Source organism: Pongo pygmaeus, chromosome 2 (genome assembly GCF_028885625.2).
Source record: "Pongo pygmaeus isolate AG05252 chromosome 2, NHGRI_mPonPyg2-v2.0_pri, whole genome shotgun sequence".
NCBI classification, from domain to species: Eukaryota; Metazoa; Chordata; class Mammalia; order Primates; family Hominidae; genus Pongo; species Pongo pygmaeus.
Window position 1 is genome coordinate 46339270 of NC_085930.1, and position 22479 is coordinate 46361748.

General features: G+C 42.7%; 1 protein-coding gene and 1 pseudogene across 5 annotated transcripts in view; both read left to right on the top strand.

Annotated features, from left to right (window-relative positions):
• SIDT1 (SID1 transmembrane family member 1) overlaps nucleotides 1–11942 on the top strand; it is a 95100-nt gene extending 83158 nt beyond the window's left edge. For all 5 annotated transcript variants that reach the window (XM_054480697.2, XM_054480698.2, XM_054480699.2 and 2 more), the window contains 6 exons: nucleotides 305–381; nucleotides 3884–3930; nucleotides 7652–7757; nucleotides 7848–7958; nucleotides 10328–10441; nucleotides 11865–11942. In XM_054480697.2, coding sequence (XP_054336672.1) covers nucleotides 305–381; nucleotides 3884–3930; nucleotides 7652–7757; nucleotides 7848–7958; nucleotides 10328–10441; nucleotides 11865–11927 — 518 coding nt within the window. In that variant the 3' untranslated portion in view covers nucleotides 11928–11942. The remainder of the gene's footprint in view (nucleotides 1–304; nucleotides 382–3883; nucleotides 3931–7651; nucleotides 7758–7847; nucleotides 7959–10327; nucleotides 10442–11864) is intronic.
• Nucleotides 11943–12018: 76 nt separating this feature from the next.
• LOC129032811 (uncharacterized) lies at nucleotides 12019–12774 on the top strand (annotated as a pseudogene).
• Nucleotides 12775–22479: the final 9705 nt, after the last annotated feature.

Sequence of the window (22479 nt, forward strand, 5' to 3'; positions counted from 1 at the left end):
AAGCTTAGCTGAAGGAGACAGAATAAGGGTCCACCAGCCACCCATGTTATTTGTGGCTGTGTCCATGTTGTTCATGTCTATCTTCCTTGCCTTTCTGCTGTGTAATGCACGGATATGGCACCCTCCATGATGATACCATTTTTCAAAGCAAATACTTATTGCGCACCTATTAGGTGCAAAGCATTCTAATGCATTTTAATGAAGTGAGGATGACATCATTCTGGCTCCAAAACCTTAGGCCACTTCAGAGTATTTGTATTTTCGTTGACTAAGCCTTCTCACCATGCATTTGTATTATCAGCAGATTTGGGAATTTTCCGGCGGGCTGCCATGGTGTTCTACACAGACTGTATCCAGCAGTGTAGCCGGCCTCTATATATGGTACGTGCATGTTCCTGTGTTCTTTGGCCCTGTCCCAGAAAGCAGGGGAATAGTAGGAGGAACAGGCTTGGGCCAGTCACTCAGGGCTCCTAAAATCAAGAAGGCCAGATGGCCCAGGGTGGCTAAAGGCCCATTAGTGGGAGAAGGAGCATGGTGCTTACTCTTTTTCATACAAGTCAAGCTAACACGGTCCCATTTTTATAAACAAAATATTTGCTAGTATATAAAAAAGGAGAAAATACATCTACCCAACTGTTAAACAGTGATGATTACGGACACATGGTGGGGAATGACACACACTGGGGCCTGTTAGACGGCGGGGCCGGGGGGCAGCGCTGGAGGAGGGAGAGGATCAGGAAGAATAGCTAATGAATGCTGGGCTTAATACCTGGGTGATGGGATGATCTGTGTAGCAAAACCACCATGGCATACGTTTACCCATGGGACAAACCTGCACATCCTGCCCATGTAACCCTGAGCTTAAAATAAAATTTGGAAATAAAAAATAATAGCAATTTTTTTTTTTTTTTTGAGACGGAGTTTTGCTCTTGGCCCAGGCTGAGTGCAGTGGCATGATCTCGGTTCACTGCAACCTCCACCTCCCAGGTTCAAGCGATTCTCCTGCCTCAGCCTCCCGAGTACCTGGGATTACAGGCATGTGCCACCACACCTGGCTAATTTTGTATTTTTAGTAGAGATGGGGTTTCTCCATGTTGGTCAGGCTGGTCTCGAACTCCCAACCTCAGGTGATCTGCCCACCTCGGCCTCCCAAAGTGCTGGGATTACAGACGCGAGCCACTGTGCCCTGCCCAATAATGAAATTTTTTAAAAATAAAATAAAAATAAATGAACAGTGATCATAGCTATGGGGAGGATCAAGACAGAGTACCCTTATAAATAATCATCCAAAGAGGTACCCTTGTGGAAGTGAAAGAGCACACTGCTAATAATTCCACCAGGACAGCAGGGGTCAACCAGGAGTATCTCGAGCAAACTGGGACCCATGGTCACTCCAGTCACGTCCATTACGAACTTACACTTCCACATTATGCATTTCTGTATTGTTTGATTTTCACAATGAGCAAGAAATTTTTATAACTTGTGCTTATTGCTTGATGGTTGAAATATACTTCAGTGTCTTATATATTTCTATAGTGAGCCCAGAGCTCAGGGCCCTGGTCCCAGCTCTCTCTTGGCTCTCTGGTCAGTGATCTTGGGAAGGCTACCTTCCTCCTCTGAGCCCACTGCCCCAGGCTTTACAAAGTGCTGCAGTCAGAACTAGTGATGCTAGTATTGCCTGTTACACAGGGATTTAGCAAATACCTGCTAATCCTTTATCATCAGAATATTTTTGCTAAAGGAATATGGAAATCCGTGAGCACTCTAGAGCGTGGGCAGGAGCTATAGCACTAAAAACAAGGGAATTGAGGCTGGAGGGTTTATTCAGGTGAGAATGAAAAAGTCCATTAGGACTTGTGAGTATTTTGAGAGGCAAGTTCTCCTGCTTATCCATGAAACAGGAGAGGCAAGTAATGTTTTTGTTTTTTACATTAATTGATGGAGGCTTCCTTTTTTTAATAGACTTTATATTTTTTTAGAGCAGCTTTACATCCACAGAAAAATTGAACAGAAGGTACAGAAATTTCCCATATACCCTCTGCCCCCACTCCCCACACGCACAGCCTCCCCCGCTATTGACATTGCAAACCACAGTGGTACATTGGTTACAGTTGATGAGCCTACACTGACACATCATTACTACCCATGTAAAGTTTACATTACACTAATGCTCATTCTTGATGTACACTCATGGGTTTTGGCAAGCATGTTGACATGTACCTACCATTATAGTATCACACAAGACAGTTCCACTGCCCTAAAAATCCTCTGTGCTCAGCCTATTCATCCCTCCCTCCCTCTTAAGTCCTCACAACCACTAATCTATTTTCTATTGGCACAGTTTTTCTTTTTCCAAAATGCAGTTGGAATCATACAGTATATAGCCATTTCATACTGCCTTCTTCCACTTAGTAATAAGCATTTAAGTTTCCTCCATGCCTTTTCATGGCTTGCTAGCTCATTTGTATTTAGCACTGAATAATATTCCACTGCCTGGATGTGCCGCATTTATTTATTCACCCACTAAAGGACATTTTGATTACTTCCAAGTGTGGGTAATTATGAATAAGCTGCTATAACATTCATGTGTAAGTTTTTGTGTGGACATAAGTTTTCAACTCCTTTTGTTAAATATCAAAGGGAGCTATTGATGGATTATATGGCAATCATAAGTTTAGTTTTGTAAGAAACTGCGAACTGTCTTCCAAGTGGCTGTACTGTTTTGCATTCCCACCAGCAATGAGTGTTATTGTTGCTCTACGTCCTCGCCAGCATTTGGTGTTGTCACTGTTTGAGGATTTTAGCCATTCTAATAGGTGAATTAATTTTTTTAATGAAGTTATTTCCTCCAAATTGGATGGATCACCTAAAAGACAAAGAATTACTACTTTTAAATAGTAGATGAGTGGTTATGCAAATTAAAGTATGATCAAATCTCTCCTAAAAGCTTTAAGTAGTATGCAAAGAACAGGGACAGATTGTGAATAAATCTCTGTCAGAGTAATTGTCATTTATTTGTTTGTTTGTTTATTTATTTATTTATTTTGAGACAGAGTCTTGCTCTATCGCCCAGGCTGGAGTGCAGTGGCACAATCTCGGCTCACTGCAACCTCTGCCTCCCAGGTTCAAAAGCTTCTCAGGCCTCAGCCTCTCAAGAAGCTAAGACTACAGTTGTATGCCACCACACCTGGCTAATTTTTGTATTTTTATTAGAGACAGGCTTTCACCATGTTGGCCAGGGTGGTTTCAAACTCCTGACCTCAGGTGATCCACCTGCCTTAGCCTCCCAAAGTGCTGGGATTATAGGCATGAGCCACCACACCTGGCCTATTGTCTTTTAAAATTGACCTTTTCTCCCTATTTTCTCCCCTACAAGACTGTATATTGTAGACATAGGAACCTGGGAGTTTCAGGACCACCTTGAAACCAGAGTAATGGGTACAAAACTAACTCCCTACAGCTGGGGCCTGAGAGTTGCAATAGTGGCTACAAGTAGTACACCCCAGAAAAACAGTGCTCAATTACATAGTACCAGTGGTAGAATTCTCTCAATTCTGTAATGGGCACATACCACCAGCCTCCCCACTGAGAAGTGGGCCCGTGGGCCCAGCTCCACTAAACACTGGGGAGAAATAGAGTCCTGCTTTGCTCACCACATTTTCTTTCTCAGGGATGAAGTCAGGTCTATTTGCAGTTAGAAGCCTTGCCATTTAGTCTTCGTATACGATTAGTGTCAGATCGCAGGCAAGGCACTCTTAGAACTATAGAAAATTTTTTTCACCAATGCAATTGTTTTTCCATAGTTGATACTTCTACTACAGTAGGTTAAAAGAAAAGTAGGCTGTGCAGCCTCTCATTTGACGTTTTCTTTCCTCTTTTCCAGGATAGAATGGTGTTGCTGGTTGTGGGGAATCTGGTTAACTGGTCCTTGTAAGTAGTCTTATGAAAACATGTTTTTGCCTTTATTAATGTCAGTAACCCTGTGGTTTAGCTTTCCTTGACTGTCATTTTTACAAAGAAATCTGAAATTAAGGAGAAGGTAGGACTGCTTGTTCTAGAGACTCAAAAAAAGGTAGTAGGACATTCTCCTGTAGCAATTGTAGCCTCTCTTAAAACACTGATGCATTGAGTTCATTTGCTCAACAAGACAAACATCAAAACTTGTTAAGTCTACTTGGATACATTGGATAGAAAGATGGGATGGACGGAAGGATGGATAGATGAATGGTTAGATAGATAATAGATAGACAGATAGATAGTCAGATAGATAGATAGATACATACATACATACATACATACATAGATAATTATACCACTGATTGCAAACATCCAACATAGCTTTAAACTCTTTCACAGAACTTTCATAAAGACTACCCAGTAGGCCTTCTTTTCTATAGAAATTTTTCTTTTACTAAATGTATGTGTGTGTGTGTATGTGTGTGTGTGTGTGTGCAAGTCCCTCTTTTCTTTCCCTCCAGTCTCTTTCTTTCTACCTACATCATTCTTCTTCCTCTTTCCCCATGGCCTTTGTTCCTCAAATGGCTCAAAATAGAACAGTACGACAGATGTGTATTTTTGCTAGCCACAATTATTTTATGCAATCTATCCTCAATTTATACAGTTGAATAAGTGAAATATTTTATTGATCACTCAAACTATAAGTAAGTTTAACTGCTTTTATTTGTAGCTCCTAGATGATGAGCTCCTTGGGGTCAGTGGCCTTTGATTAAAAAAAATGATTCTGTAATCCCAGTGAACAGCAAGGAATGAAGAGGCATGCCTTCAGAGGAGGCCAGAATCAAGTCATGAGAATCTGAGTCTTATTTGGGGGACATGTGCTTCTGGAAGAAGCTTCCCATGTTGTCACCCCAGGGATTGCCTCAGGATAGGATGTATACCATTTAAGGATTCCTCCTTTACTTGGGGGCAGGTCAAGATGAGAGGATTCTTGGGCAGTGGTCCCTTCTTGATCACCCTTCTAGCAGACTCCACAGTCCTGGTGGTCTTGAAAGAGAGGGCACTGGGAGGAGAAAAGGGACCAACCTCTTGATAATGAGCAACCTTTGACTATGACCCCGGGGGCTCAGAATCACTTGGCTTGTCTCCGTCTCTCACATAAGCAAAACCATATCCACGATCTACTCACAAGACAAGGCAAATGGCCTCTCTTCATAGACAGCTCTGTGGAACAAAAGGGCCTCTAGGGATGAAGGAGGTGCAATGACAGACTTACACCATGATTATCTGATAGTGGGCTACCTCCTTCCCAGTTGCTCCATAAAGACATGGAATGATTTCCCATGAATGATATTTTAAAAAGAATTACTTTCATATGGTCCTGAAGAAGAAAAACGGTGTGTGTGCATACATATGTGTGTATTTATATATAGGCATAGAGATGTATGTACATACATATGCATATATATATATAGAGAGAGAAAATGACAAAGCAAATGTAACAAAACGCTAATAACTAGAGAATCTGAAGGAAGGATGTACAAGAGTTGCCTGGTATACTAAAGATTTCAAAATCTGGGAGAAGAAAATTTTCTATGTTATACAGAACAAAGTCACTTGAGGCCAGGTGCAGTGGCTCACACTTAGAATCGCAACACTTTGGGAGGCTGAGGCAGGAGGATTGCCTGAGCCCAGGAGTTTGAGACCAGTCTGGGCAACATGGTGAGACCCTCCCTCAAAAAAACAAAACAAAACAAAACAAAGTCAGTTGGAATTCAAAATGAAAAAAGAGAGTCCATTAATAGTACTTTACACTTTAAATACTTAGGAATAAATTTTGAGAGATGTATACAATCTTTCTGTAGAAAATGTAATTATCTTATTAGGAGCCATAAGGAAAATTTAGCTAAATGAAGAGAGACGTCAGGTCCTGGACGGAAAGATTAACTACTGCAAAGATATCTTTTCTCAAGGTAATGTATACATTTAGAGTTAGAATACTCATTAAGTTAATAAGGTTTTATTCTAAAATTTATTTGCTAGTTAGGCAAAAATTTCAAAGATCTTTGAAAAAGAGATTAACAGAAGGAAGGAGGAGCAGAGGTGACTAGCCCAGCATTGTCCAGTAGAACTCTCTGGAGTGATGTAAATGTTTCACACATACAGTCCAATACAGTAACTATTAGCACATAGATATTGCAGACTTGAAATGTGGCTAGCGTGACTGAGGAAGTAGATTTTCAATTTTATTTAATTTTAATAGCCACGTGTGGCTACCAAATGGAACAGTGCAGGCTAGCCTAATCAGATAATCTAGCATATTATAAAATAATAATAAAATAGTGAGGCACCGATCTAAAATTAGAAATTAGAAATATGAATCAGTGAATCCGAATGGAGGACAGAAACCCAACTAGATAGAGATATTGAGATTTTAAAAAGTATGTATGTGGATGTGTATTCATTAAAAACTATTTCAGGCCGGGCACGGTGGCTCACGCCTGTAATCCCAGCACTTTGGGAGGCCAAGGCAGGTGGATCACGAGGTCAGGAGTTCAAGACCAGCCTGGCTAAGATGGTGAAACCCCGTCTCTACTAAAAATACAAAAAATTAGCTGGCCGTGGTGGCATGCGCCTGTAATCTCAGCTACTCCGGAGGCTGAGGCAGAGAATTGCTTAAACTTGGAGGGGTGGAGGTTGAAGTGAGCTGAGATTGTGCCACTGCACTGCAGCCTGGGCGACAGAGCGAGACTCCGTCTCAAAAAAAAAAAAAAAAAAAAAAAACTATTTCAAAACAAGGAGATAAGAAAGAATTATGTAATAAAGGACATATTATAACTGAATAGAAATTTGGAACAAAATTAAAGCTGACTCCAACCAAAATTAACTTCAGCATTAATTTTAAAACCATGGACAGCTAGCAAAAATTTGGTAATGTGTGTCAAGCCAATCATGGAGATGATTTTGCTTCTATTCTAAGGAACTAATCTTAAATGAAAAACATAAGCTCAATGTCTGAAAGTATTTATTTATTCATTGCAGTGTTTCTTATAATAGTGAAAAACCGAAGAATGTGGGAAAACACTTCAACAAAAGGGGAAAGATGATCGTTTACATTGCATTCAGTTATGGGAACTTTACATGGTTGTTAGAAATGAATGCTTGGAAGAAAGTGTATTAAATTAAAAGTTACTTATATAGGCAAGGCACCACGGCTCACGGCTGTAATCCCAGGGCTTTGGCAGGCTGAGGCAAAAGGACGGCTTGAGGCCGTGAATCCAACATCAGGCTGGGCAACATAGCAAGACCCTGCCTCTACAAAAAAATTTTAAAAGAGCTGGAAGTGGTGGCACGCATCTGTAGTCCCGGATACCAGAGAGGTTGAAGTGGAAGGATCACTTGAGTCCAGGACGCGGAGGTTGCAGTGAGCCGTGATGGCGCCATTGAACTCTAGCCTGAGTGAGGGAGTGAGACCCCAACTCTTTAAAAAAAAAAGGTACTTATATGTTCAAGTATTTTTTTAAAAACCTACTGTTCCATCACGAGGTAAGAGTTTATAAAAAAAATAAAATGAACTAAAAATAAAAGTTAAAAAAACCCTGCCCCTTCCCCCTCAAGGGACTGGGGAATTGGAAAAGCCAATACTGTTACAAATCCACCTTCACGGCTGCCCACGTTTCTCCCACGCCGGCAGCGCCCTCTTTGGATTGATATACCGCCCCAGGGACTTTGCTTCCTACATGCTGGGCATCTTCATCTGTAACCTTTTGCTGTACCTGGCCTTTTACATCATCATGAAGGTAAGAGCGGGCGCCGGGAGCGGCTGCCTCGGGCCCTCGGGCAGGCGAAGGCGGTGTCCCGTGAGGCCGCATCTGCTTCTCCTCCGACAGCTCCGCAGCTCTGAAAAGGTCCTCCCAGTCCCGCTCTTCTGCATCGTGGCCACCGCTGTGATGTGGGCTGCCGCCCTGTATTTTTTCTTCCAGAATCTCAGCAGCTGGGAGGTAAGAGGCCAGTTTTCTTATCCAAAAACAACTTCTCTCTCCAACTTGCCATTTTGGCCTTTCTACCTCCCTCTCTTAATGTGTTTTCACAGTGTCTAAAATGAAAGTTTTCTCTACCAGGGATGGTTTTTAATAGCCGCACATAAATGCACAATAACTGCATGCGTTATCATTCTCAGGGTGGCACTTTATAAATCTGTAAGCACTACAGACATTGCAAACTTGGTCTTCATTGCATGTTGTATTACGACGCTGGTCCCAGTGGATGCTTAACGCGGTCAAAAGCCTTGAGTAGTTCATCTTCTCATCTTTCTCATAATCTCCATCCATCAACAAATACCCAAGCGTGAGTGTCATTACATCCAATCCATAGATAACAGAGCCGAAGCCTAGGAAATTAGTGGTATATCTGAGGCACAGAACAGGAAGAAGTCTTAGCATTCCATCACAACAGTCACCACAATAGATTTTAGAACATTTCTGTCACTCCGGAAAGAAACCTCATATGCATCAGCATTCACTCCTCATTTCTCCCTAACCCCTTAGCCCTAAGCAACTACTACATCTACCTTTTGTCTCTGTATATTTGCTTATTCTGGACATTTCATGTAAATGGAATCACACAATACACGGCCTTTGTGTCTGGCTTCTTTCAGTTATGTGTCCTAGGTTCAAGCATGCTGTAACATACATAGTACTTCATGTCTATTCATTGCTGAAAAATATTCCGTTGTACTGATATACCACATTTTATCTACCTGCTCATCAGTTGATGGACAGTTGGGTTGTTTCTATTTTTGTGTCATTATGAGTGATGCTGCTGTGAATATTTGTGTACAAGTTTTTTCCTTGAGGTAAAATATACATATAAAATTTACCATCGTTACCATTTTAAAATGTGCAGTTCAGCGGTCATAAATACACGTATATTCTTTGGTTTTTCCCCTCATCTCCCTCTCCCCCCACCCTTCCTGGACTCTGGTAACTACCAAACTATTCTCTATCTTCACAGGATCCACTTTTCTAGCTGCCTCATATGAGTGAGAACATGCAATATTTGTCTTTCTGTGCTTCACTTATTTCACTTAACATAATGGCCTTGAGTTCCATACGTGTTGCTGCAAATAGCAGGATTTTATTCTTTTTTATGGCTGAATAGTATTTTATTGTGTTTGTATGTGGATGTACATTGTCTATGTAGATATATGTATCATATTGTCTTTGTCCACACCTCTGTTGACGGGCACTTAGATTGATTCCATATTTTGCCTATTGTGAACAGTGCTGTAATAAACATGGGAGTGCAGATAACTCTTTGACATACTGATTTCTTTTCTTTTGGATATATATCAAGTAGTAGAATTGCTGGATCATATAGTAGCTCTATTTTTTTCTTTTTTCTTTCTTTTTTTTTTTTTTTTTTTGAGATGGAGTCTGCCTTTGTCTCCCAGGCTGGAGTGCAATGGCGCAATCTTGGCTCACTGCAACCTCCACCTTCTAGGTTCAAGTGATTCTCCTGCCTCACCCTCCTGAGTAGCTGGGACTACAGGTGCCCGCCACCGTGCCCAGCTAATTTTTTTGTATTTTTAGTAGAGACGGGGTTTCATCATGTTGGCGAGGCTGGTCTCAAACTCCTGACCTTAGGCGATCCACCTGCCTCTGCCTCCCATGGTCCTGGGATTACAGGCATGAGCCACCGCACCTGGCCATAGCTCTATTTTTAGTTTTTTGAGGAACTTCCAAACTGTTCTCCACAGTGGCTGTACTAATTTACATTCCCACCAACAGTGTGTGAGAGTTCCCTTTCCTCCACATCCTCACCAGCATCTGTTATTGCCTGTCTTTTTGATACCAGCCTTTTTAACAGGGGTAAGATGATATCTCATTGTAGTTTTGATTTGCATTCTCTGATGATCAATGATGTTGAGCACCTTTTCGTATGCCTGTTTGCCATTTGTATGTCTTCTTTTGAGAAATATCTATTCAGATCTTTTGCCCATTTTTAAATTGGATTTTTTCCCTTAGAGTTGTTTGAGCTCCTTATATATTCTTGTTATTAATTTCTTGTCAGATGGATAGTTTGCAAATATTTTCTCCCATTCTGTGGGTTGTCTCTTCACTTCGTTGGTCATTTCCTTTGCTGTGCAGAAGCTTCATAGCTTGATGTAACCTCTCTTCTCTATTTTTGCTTTGGTTGCCCGTGCTTTTGAGGTCTTTGTGTACAGGTTTTTGTGTGGATGGATGTTTTCTTGGAAGCTAACTTTTCAAACCAGACATCTAGTAGCGTTTTTGTAGCTTTCCGGATGTTCAACTCTTTGAACAGTTGAACTGTGGGAATCTTGCCCATGTCCTGCCTCACCTTCCTCCAGGGAACTCCGGCCGAATCCCGGGAGAAGAACCGCGAGTGCATTCTGTTGGATTTCTTCGATGACCATGACATCTGGCACTTCCTCTCCGCGACTGCTCTGTTTTTCTCATTCTTGGTGAGTTCATATCTATCTTTTTGTGACTTTCTTCTCTCTTTACATCTTGTACTCTCCTTTTCTTCTTCTGCTCTTCCTTACTTTTTTTATATTCCTCTCTAATTTTCCATTTCCTCCGTGTAATTCAATGTACAGACCATCTTATTTCTTTTATAAATTTTATATCCTTTGGTTAGATTTTTAGTTTTTCTTTTACTCTTCAATATCTTTAGGCACAGAGGGACAAAATTACTTTCCCTAAGTTGCACAGCACATTTGTTCTGAATTGGTTATTAGACCCACATGCCCAGAACTCCCCCAGGAACCACTTTTAGCAATTCCGATAACATTGGGTGATTCCTTCTTATGCCATACTCACATTCCTCCTCCTCCTCCTCCTCCAGTCTCCCTGAATATTTCACAAATATTTTACATATTCCTTAAGTGGCTTGGGATAGCAGCCACGTCTCTGTTGCCTTCTGACCAGTCTGTCCCAAATGTCTCCTGTAGTTTCTCTATTTTTTTGCCCCAATCCTTTCTCAGAAGCCATGAGTATTTATATCAACCCTGGATTATAGTTCCATCCTTTAATCCTAACTTTGACTTTTCCCAATTAAAAGTCCATGGTGCCTTTAGGCAGGTTCAATCGACAATTAACAACCCTACTAGACTCCCGGGCTCCAGACCTACTAGACGTCTGGGCTCCACGCTAAGCGGGCTCAGGCGGGCCATATAACTTCAAGAGTGGAGCAGGGCTATCCCCTAGTGGCCAGTTTGGGAAGCTTGGCCAATCTGTATAAACAGTCCTTATGTCTTTTACTTCTGATCTTCACCTTCATGAGAGAGACAGAGACAGCAAAAGTGGAACTAAAGGTTCCACGTGGGGCAGTAGTAATCGAGGGAACTAGAAATGGAGGAGGAGGGTACATTTCTTATATAGCAATACTCTGTCCAACAGGACTTTATTCCTTTGACTCTTGACCTAAATGTCCCCTAAGTAATGACTTCCCAGGCCACCCTATCAACATTTTTTACCTCCCCACACCTGATACTTCCTTATTTCCTCCTTTATTTAACTTCTATCCTTAGCACTTATTACTATCTAACATGCTATATTTTACTCATGTATTTGTTTCATGTCTAAAGCCCTCTTTAGAATGTAAGCTACATGGAGAATAGGGATTTTTGTCTCTTTCATTACAAACTATATCTCCATAGCATCTGGAATAGCACATCATAAATCTTCATGAATATTTAATTGACAAATGAATTGTATAATTATAATAAGTGCCTATTAAGAGCAAGGGATTGCAGAGAGCTGCAGAAGGCATGAGAATGAGAGGGAACTAACAGTTTCCAGTCTGTGGGCATCTCAGAGAGAAAACAGGACTTAGTGTGACAGTGACTGTCCATTCCTTTCATTTCTCTGTCCCTCTCATTTCAGGTTTTGTTAACTTTGGATGATGACCTTGATGTGGTGCGGAGAGACCAGATCCCTGTCTTCTGAACCTCCAACATTAAGAGGAGGGGAGGGAGCGATCAATCTTGGTGCTGTTTCACGAAAATTACAGTGACCACAGCAAAGTAACCACTGCCAGATGCTCCACTCACCCTCTGTAGAGCCAAGTCTGTATTCACACAGGAAGGAGAGGGGCTGCAGGAGATTTAAACCTGCAAGAAGGGAGGCAGAAGGGGAGCCATGTTTTGAGGACAGATGCAAACCTGAGGAGCTGAGAAACACTTGCTCCTTCCATCTGCAGCTTTGGGAGTGCAACAGGGATAGGCACTGCATCCAAGTCAACTCACCATCTTGGGGTCCCTCCCACCCTCACGGAGACTTGCCAGCAATGGCAGAATGCTGCTGCACACTTCCCTCCAGTTGTCGCCCTGCCCAGAAAGGCCAGCAGCTTGGACCTCCTGCCCAGAAACTGTGTTGGCCCCCTTCACACCTCTGCAACACCCGCTGCTCCAGCAGGAGGATGTGATTCTTTAGAATACGGGGGGGAGGTGACCCCAGGCCCTGCCCTACTGGGATAGATGTTCTAATGGCACCAGTTAGTCACCTCCCAGAAGAAACTCTGTATATTTCCCCCAGGTTTCTGATGCCATCAGAAGGGCTCAGGAGTGGGGTTTGTCACTCATTCCTCTTAACAAGTAACTGTCACTGGGAACGAGGCCTGGGTGCTTACATATTCCTTCGTGTCTTCATCTCACTGACCTGTGTGGACCTCATCACTCTGACTCTGCCTTCTTGGAAAGGCCCTGTCACTCCACAGATGTCTGGCCAGCTTCAAGGCAGAAGGAAAAACAGGAAAAGCTCTTTTAACAGCAGCAGGAACAAGAGAAATGACTAACCATACTAAAAGACTGGTAACAGCAGCAGCAGCCAGACAGGCCTCACCTTAAGGACTTGGGCTGCCAGAGCAAATTCAGCAGAGTGAGCAGTGCTTATTTGGCCTCCCATTCATACAGCTCAGTTCTGTGCCCACATCACCTTTGGGGAAGAAATCAGCATTCTAATCAGGGACACTACTTCAGGAGTCCTCCACAGCGAGTCCGTCATCTGTCACTTTTATGTAGATCAGGGTTCTAGACTTCCTCCCTGAGGTTCTCAGAAGCAGCTCTCAGGATGAACATATTGTCCTCTTCCCCTCTTCTTGCAAAGTGCTAGCTAATCTAGTGTTGTCTCTCGGTTGCACCTGACATTCTCTCCCTAGTAAGGTGTTGGCAAGCTCAGCATCTGGGTTCCACTCTCACACTGTCTGGCAGCTCTGTGTCTGAGAAGTTCTACATTGACCAGGCCCCCTTGTTGCTTGGAATATGACGTAATCAGAAAATAGACATATAAATGTGCACATGCGTATGTATTTGCTTGTGAAATTAAAGTCACCTCTTGCCTCTGCTTTCCTGATCATTTGTTAGAGAAATGGATCAGGCATTTTTTCAAATTATTATTCTTTCTCTAAACTATTTGCATTGTGTTCAAAAACCCATTTTAGAAGTTTGAACAGCAACCTTTTCCTGATTTTAAAAACACAAAGATGCTTTCAATGAAATATTTTGTGATTTTTTTAAAGTCCCCAAATGTGTACTTAGCCTTCTGTTATTCTTTATTCTTTAAGAAGTGTTGGCTTCCATTGACCATATGAAGGCCACCAATTAAATGGTTGTGTTAATCCAACATGTAAAAAAATTTTTGGCAGGGCACAGTGGCTCACACCTGTAATCCGAACACTTTGGGAGGCTGAGGCAGGAGGATCACTTGATCCCAGGAGATTGACGCTGCAGTGAACTATGATTGTGCCCCTGCACTCCAGCCTGGATGACAGAGTGAGACCCCATCTCTTAAAAAATAAAAAAAAATAAAGATTTGAACCTGTTTCACTACGGCTAGTTTGACCTAATTTCTTTATCTTAACGCACTATGGTTTCTAATCCACAGAAGACCAAGGGGGGAAATGTGAACAACAAAGTCCATTCAAGTCACCCTGTGGCTGAAGCGAATAAATTTTCAGATGCATAACCTGTTTGGTAGCTTGTTTGGGAAAATGTGAGTGGAAATGGGGAGAGGGGCCTGGAGGAAAGGGTGGACTGTGCAGCTGGAGCTTTCACTGTTTTCTGATCACGTCTGTCTTGTGCTACAAACGCACACATTGTGGTCAGTTTTGTTCCTGCAACAGTACTGAAAATCCAGACCAAGCTTGTTTTTACAAATATCAGTTCTAAATGTACATGTTGCTAATTCTTTCCCCAGCGCCAGTCTCACGGTTGGAGGACATAAAGTCATTCAGCTGCATCTGTAGGATTTACACAAGTGCTGGGGTGGAAGGGAGCACAGAGAGCTTAAAGAGCTTAATGAGCCGTTTCTGTAGTACAGTGTCTATGCTAACTCTTGCCTGGGTTCATGGACTTCACTCTTTAAAAGGGAAAGGAAGAGTGACTCAGAAAGCCAGGTTCAACAGGAGCGTAACCGGAGAAAAGCAGTCACTATGAAGAGGCTCTTGGCAAAGTAAGCACAGAAGTAATAAGAGCAGTTCAGCTGGAGCAGGACAGAGATGTAGCAGCCAGAGGAGCAAAGCTGTGCACATAAAAAATGACCTCTTCACACCCCTGACAAATGCTGGAGAAGCAGCCCGACCTCTTTATGCTCCACGGTTTACTGAGGGATTCGCCCGGTTTTATTTTAGCAGCAGGAGAAGCCAGTGGAATGCTGGACTCTATCTGGGGAAGGGACTTTCCATGACTGAAGGAGGTCACCGAGCCAGCTCCTCGGGGCAAAGAAAATGGCAGCTGCTCTCTTTGTAACTCCAGGCACCCACCAGAAGGTTCTGTGGGGTCACAAAATGCATGTGTTGGTAAATCAAATACCCAAATCCTCCTCAATATGGGTGATAGTCTCTATCCAAAACTCAGGGGAAAGGGAGGAACAAAGATAAACACTATTCACAGAAGGAACAGTACAATCTGCAGAAGATTCTGGAGTCCACCTACTTGCTGTGTGCCCTTGGGTAAGTGGCTGAAACTCTCAGATCCTCAGCTGGCACATCTCCATGATTCTGCGTGATAATGGCGAAGGTGGAGGTGTGCAGGGTACCAGGAGCAGTGCTCACGCAGAGAGGATCCTCAGCTCACCCTCCTGAATCCCACAGGGAGGCAGGGCAAGAATGGATCCATCAAGCACTCTGGGATCTCTCTCCTCCAGGGGCTCTTCATAGAAACCAACTGTTCCATTTCCTGTCCTCAGCTCCAGGATGCCCTGAACAGGTTGGGAGGCCTCTTCACCTTCAGAGACACTGCCCACAGCTGTTCAGCCTCCTCCCATCCCTACCACCATCCTTGTCCTTTGTAGCTGCATTTTCCTGACTCTGGCCCTGAATATCCTTATTCCAATCAGATGAAAAAAAAAAAAATGCTACCAAAGCTAGGGCCAAGTGGGAAAGCCTGGCTGTTTATAATGTGACACCTCATCACTGCTGTCTCTGACCTGGGAATCTCAAGGAAAACCTAGGTTTTTCTCCTCTCGAGTAGCTATTACAACTCTATTTCAGGGAATGCCATGTGCAAATGTTTCCCTCCCTTCCCACCCTTATTACCAAACGTTCTGTAGGGCAAGCTTGCATCTTCAGCTAAGGAGAATGCTTCAGCCTGCAGGTGACAAAACAGTCCCTGAAAGAGGAAGCGTGGTTTTGAAATGAACCACTATGAATCTAATGTCCCTGGTGAAACTAAGGAGAAGCACTATCAGTAGAGATTCTATTTGCTCTGCTTGAAGCAATGGAAAATGCTTTGTTTACCATGATTCCGCCCAGTTTATGGTAGTTTTGTTTTTAACACTGGAGGAGACAAGATATATTTATGTGGCTAAGTTTTAATGTCTCCTCAATACGAAGACACCTTTGTTAACAAGGTTAAGTGCATGTTAAATCTTAGGCCTTAACACTCAAGAATTCGAGGAATCTAGGGAAGAGTCACAGATCAGCCTTCACCACTGAGTTTCTAGAACACCAGAGCAAAAGAGTTTCACTTGGGTCTCCTCTGTAGAAAGAAACCTGTACTCAGTGAACTCCAAGGCGGGGCCTGTTTACAATGGACAGCTTTCCTGAAGCATGGTCTTGCTATTCTTATTGCAGTACAAAAAAGACTAGATGGATACCATTGTACCCTTTGCTCCCCCAATTTTAGAGAAAAGATCCCTGCCTTCTTCTTAAATATCTCTAGATTAAGGGATTTTATCATTTTCCCTGAACTCTGAAAATTGTTTAAACTCCTTGGCTCTGTCCTACATCCTTTTGTCTACCTTGAAGTCCCTGTCATCTAAGGTTTACTCATTTCACTGGAGATGAACAATAGCTGACTTTTTTTTAATATAAAAAAGCCTTGAATTCATGTTACATTTCAGTCAAGTGCTAAATAAAAACTAGGGATCCCATCTCCTGTCCCAGCATTATAGTTACGATTTAGAAATCAACAGATTTAAACAGTGAAAGATTTTCAAATCAGGGCAAGAAAAAACTGACATACAATCTCAACATGGCTCACTCTTGAGCCCCTGTTTTACATTTAAATCTTGACTTTTTTGTATGAATTACAACTCTAGGTCCTTTAAGCAGAATATTCTCCAAAATAATTCAAACGCTCTCTCTTTTAGGGTGCTACAACATTACCATCCCAGAAAGAAGTGGGTTTGCATTTTATGATTTGCATTAAATTGCTTATCTGAACCTTTCACAAGGCACCCTGGTACTAGGCAGGCCTCTTCGAGGAAACAGGACATATTTAGGCATGAGGTTTACTCTGCATTTATCTCAACATGGGATACCTTGTGAAGTAATAAGCTTTTTGAGGGGGTGCATTTCCCCTTTATTCTCTCATCACATCTCTGTTCACTTACACAGAATCAGAAATACAGCTTTAGTAAACACTCATGAAATATTTGGGCTAGGCACTGTGAGAAAATGGGCACAGCAGTGAACAAAATGCACGGCAGTGAACAAAATGCCAGGCGTGGTGGCGCGTGCCTGTAGTCCCAGCTACTTGGGAGGCTGAGGCTGGAGGATCGCTTGAGTCCAGGAGTTCTGGGCTGTAGTGCGCTGTGCCGATCGGGTGTCCACACTAAGTTTGGCATCAATATGGTGACCTCCCGGGAGCGGGGGGCCACCAGGTTGCCTAAGGAGGGGTGAACTGGCCCAGGTCATCTACAGCCCATTAGGGAAGATGGACATGAAAAAAACACATGATTATAATCTGTTAATGATAATCAGGCAAAAAGCTACAAGAAGAGAACATCCTTATAAGAATCTTATCATTATGTGCAGAACAGAAAAAAAATCCAAGTACTTGTCAGCAATGTTTATGCTTAGATGTAAAGCCCTAATTGCTGATAGCATCTCTCTCACAACTGAATTCCTCGAGAGCATATTTGGTTCTGGAGGCCCCCCTAAGAGACCTCTTCAGGGAGGTTCAGGCTTTCTCTGCCTATGGTTCCCAGTTCTACCACAAAACCAAACACAGAAAGTAATTAGGGAGACCCCGCTTGGGCTCTGGTATCAGAGAAGGATGCTGGTTCGCAGGGAAGGGTGACTTTGAAGAAACAGGCTTCGTGCTGAGATTCCTCCAAACATGTCTGAGAATTTCAAGTTGAGTTTCAAAGGCTAGAACCTTATAATAATTATATGGATGGAACATTCAGGAAAAGGAAAACTGAAATGCGGCAAGAATAATGTAAACCTGGAAGACCTCAAATGGAGACCCATTCAAAGGTCACGCTCAAGCAGTTAGTGATTTCTGAAAGTCTAAGAGGGAAAGGAACAGATATGATTTTAGCCTGAACCATCCCTAAAATCTATGAATGTGGAAGGTGTCTTTAAACAAGAAGGTAAATGAGACTGGATTGGGACAACAGGGAAAGAGGGCTGCTTTGAGTAATGGAAGTTAAGAGGTAAGCTAGAAGGAAAAGAAAATTACTTAACTTCATGAAAAGCATTGGGTAGTAGTGTTGATGACACAGATGATGCGTGGAGCCTGCAGAAGGCCGTTTCAGTGTCTATAAAATGGGTTGAGGACAGGACTAAAGGAGGAGGAAAAACTTTTGATGTGATAGGTTTGATCTTGTTTTCAAGCAAACTGAAAGCAAAAGGAAAGCAAGCCTTGGAGTCCGCTGAGCTGAGGCTACAGAGACTACTTACTACAGGCAGAATTTTAAAATATCATGTTGGGACTAACAGGGAAGCTTACAGCCCGTCGGACGCCTACAGCCTGGCCTGTCCTGCCCAGAGGAGGTGAATAACTGTCATTCCTAGGTAAAAAGAGAGAAGTCAGAAAAATAAGAGAGATGATATAACTGATGACCTCAAATTTTTCATAAGAAAAATGAAAGTCCCAGTTTTAATCTCAGCAGAAAACAGAGATCTAGAGAAAAGGATAATTGGAGTGGGGATGATTTTATTCCATCCTTGAAGAAACAAAAACAGCTCCTCCGCCTAACTCTTCCTAAGAGGTTGCAACAACCTCACTCTGCTAGAAGACAAGTATGGGACTGAAGCTTTCAGGCTGCCCTCTTAGTGGGATCTTACTATTGGAAACTTATGTCCTCAATTCCTACCTTCCAATTTCTATTTATAGAACATTAAGGTTGGCATAACTGGACATTAAAACAGCCAACATTCGGCTGGATGCAGTGGCTCACATCTGTAATCCCAGCACTTTGGGAAGCCAAGGCGGGTGGATCACTTGAGGGCAGGAGTTCAAGACCAGTGTGGCCAACATGGCGAAACCCCATCTCTACTAAAAATATAAAAAAAGTATGGCCCGGCACAGTGGCCCACACCTGTAATCCCAGCACTTGGGGAGGTAGAGGCGAGTGGATCACCTGAGGTCAGTAGTTCGAGCCCAGCCTGGCCAACATGGCGAAACCCTGTCTCTAATAAAAATACAAAAAAAATTAGCCAGGTGTGGTGGCATGCATCTGTAATCCCAGCTACTAGGGAGGCTGAGGCAGGAGAACCTCTTGAACCCGGGAGGCGGAGGTTGCAGTGAGCTGAGATGGCGCCACTGCACTCCAGCCTAGGGGACAGAGTGAGACTCCATCTCAAAAAAAAAAAAAAAAATTAGCTCAGCATGTTGGCATGTGCCTGTAGTCCCAGCTACTTGGGAGGCTGAGGCACAAGAATCTCTTGAGCCTGGAAGGTGGAGGTTGCAGTGAGCCATGATTGCGCCACTGCACTCCAGCCTGAGCAACAGAGTGAGACTCTGTCTCAAAAAAAAAAAAAAAAAAAAAAAAAGCCAACATTCATCATTGGGCACTCTGCCAAGGGTTTTATACACATAACCACATCTAATCTTGAGAAGTATACTATTACCATTAGCCCCATTTCCTAGATGGAGAAACTGAAACTTCGAAAAGTCACTGTTCAGTAGGTGAAGTGAATGGTGCAGAAACTTGGACTAATAGGAATGAGTGGCTCAGGTAATAAGAACAGAGAAAAGGACAACAGACTGTGCTGCAATGAAGATTCACCTTTTATTTTTGTGTGTACCTATATGTGCAAAACACAGGCCTAGAATTATATAACTGTTGAAGGTATTAACAAAAAGAAAAGTGTTTTCCAAAATACGGAAGACATATGCCTGATATATAAACCTGAGTAACAATGAAACCCATTGTGCCTTAGGAAAGCCAATCAATAAAACCACGGCTGTGAAGCATTTTGGCTCTCTAAACTGGAACAGCTGGATTTATATAAGGACTATTGCTTCAGGTTCTAAGCTTGTAAAGAACCAAAGTCCTTTTTATAAATTCAATGTTTGCACTTGGCAAAGCACTGTAGACCCAAAGATTCATTTTAATTAAAATATATGCAGCATAAAGCATCAGGTTACTACTGGGAGCCTGTTGTTTCAAAAACAAAATTTAAAATGGAGAGAAAGCACAGGAATGTAGTGCGGTTATTTATTTTCTAAAAAACATTCAGTAGCCCAGTGCCTTGGCTCATGCCTATAATTCCAGCACTTGCAGAGGCCAAGGCAGGAGGACCACTCGAGGCCAGGAGTTTGAAACCAGCCTAGACATCATAGCAAGATCCTGTCTCTACAAAAAAAGAAAATTAGAGGTTAAAAAACGTTCAAAAACTCAAAAAGTTGTCAAAAGTCTAAAAGTTCTCCAAAGCTCCCTCCAAAACCAATCTGTGCTGGCCCTATGGATCAGGCAGAATCTCCAGCTCCCTCAGTGGTCAAACCATCTTTGTTCTTGGTCTCTGGGCCCAGCTCTCTCCTCCTATAAGGTAGTAGTTTCATCCCAGCTACTTTAAATTTTCTTCCCCAAAACACTTTAAAGAAAAATTTTAGGCTGGGCACAGTGGCTCACGCCTGTAATCCCAACATTTTGGGAGGCCGAGGCGAGCGGATCATGAGATCAGGAGATCGAGACCATCCTGGCTAATATGGTGAAACCCTGTCTCTACTAAAAATACAAAAAAATTAGCCAGGCGTGGTGGCAGGCACCTGTAATCCCAGCTACTTGGGAGGCTGAGGCAGGGGAATTGCTTGAACCTAGGAGACAGAGGATGCAGTGAGCCGAGATTGCACTACTGTGTCACTGCACCCCAGCCTGGCAACAGAGGGAGACTCTGTCTCAAAAAAAAAAAAAAAAAAAGAAAGAAAAAGAAAAGAAAAGAAGTAGAAAAATTTTAGACAAAGGAACTAGCTGCACTGAACTGGAAAATCATATTTCCTCATTTAGTGTATAATGATAATGGTGATAAATGTTTCTAAGTTTGTCCAGAAATAAGACAAAAAAAGCAATAGGACTTGGTTTGGCACTCTGACACGCTAACATACTCCTGTTTCACCTCCTATACTAAGCTGTCTGTTGGGTTTTTTAAAAAATATATTTAAAGTGGGCCATGTACAGTGGCTCAAAGCTGTAATCCCAGCACTTTGGGAGGCCGAGGGGGCCAGATCACTTGAGGTCAGGAGTTTGAGCCCAGCGTGGCCAACATGATGAAACCCTGTCTCTACTAAAAATATATAATTAGCTCATGTGATGGTGCGTGCCTGTAATACCAGCTACTCAGGAGGATGAGGCAGGAGAATCACTTGAACCCAGGAGGTGGAGTTTGCAGAGAGCCGAGATTGCACCACTGCACTACAGCCTGGACAATAGAGCGAGACTCTGTCCCAAAAAAAATAAAAATAAAAATATTTAAAGTGAATTTGCACATCGCTTCATGGCAGCATTTTAAAAAAGGGTTGGGGGGATATAACCTAATTAAACCATGAATTCCCAGAAACCTTCCCAAACCAGTAAGTTCTACACAACTACAGTCAGGCTGCAGCCTATTTCCAAACCACAGATCTGAATGTGATTAAGCAGTGTAAGAAACCACCACCAACCAGACCCACACAGCAGAAACTTAGTTAAAAGCTGGATGTTAGTATCTTCCCCAAAATCTGTAGCTTATTTGATCATGTGAAAAATTAAGTAGCATACTGATACTAGGTAACCAACCTACCTGACTTCTGAACTTATCTAGGAAGCAAATAAGCATCATCTCCTTAATTTCTCACAGGAGGAAAAGGGCAAAGGAGCTGCTGACCCTGACCAACTAAATATATTCTAGTGGAGACTGCATTTCAGTCTCACGTGCAGGAGAGGCGGAAATGAGGACGGTTATGGAAAATACATTTAAAACCTCATTTGTCCTTAACAACAGCCCTGTGAAGTATGCAGGACAGGTAATAACAACAATAAACAGGTAAGAATGAGAAGCAAAAAGACACAAAGAAGTTATGCCACTTTCCCAAAGTCACAGCCAGGTAACAGGGGAACACCACACAAAATAGTGCCATGCCTTTTCCTCTTCTAAAGAATGACAGTGGACCGGGCGTGGTGGCTCACGCCTGTAATCCCAGCACTTTGGGAGGCCAAGGCAGGCGGATCACGAGGTCAGGAGATCTAGACCATCCTGAATAACACGGTGAAACCCCGTCTCTACTAAAAATACAAATATTAGCTGGGCGTGGTGGTGGGTGCCTGTAGTCCCAGCTACTCAGGAGGCTGAGGCAGGAGAATGGCGTGAACCTGGGAGGTGGAGCTTGCAGTGAGCCGAGATCGCGCCGCTGCACTCCAGGCTGGGCGACAGAGCGAGACTCTGTCTTAAAAAAAATGACAGTGCATTGGTTCACACCTGTAATTCCAGCACTTTGGGAGGCTAAGGAGAGAGGATCTTTTGAGCCAGGAGTTCAAGATCAGCCCGAGCAACATAGTGAGACCGTCTCTACAAAAAAAATTTTTTTAATTAACTGGGCAAGGTGGTGCATACCTGTAGTTCCAGCCACACGAATAGCTGAGGCAGGAATATCCCTTGAGCCCAGGAGTTTGTGGTTTCAGTAAGCTATGGTCACACCACTGCACTCCAGCCTGGGTGACAGAAAGATCTCTCTTTAAGACCTCTTTTTAGAACTTGTCTCAAAAAAAAGGAATGACAGTAAAATGACTTTTAGATATTGCCTACTCAGGGGAAATTTATTAAGAGAAAACCAACATCTATTCAAACTTCCGG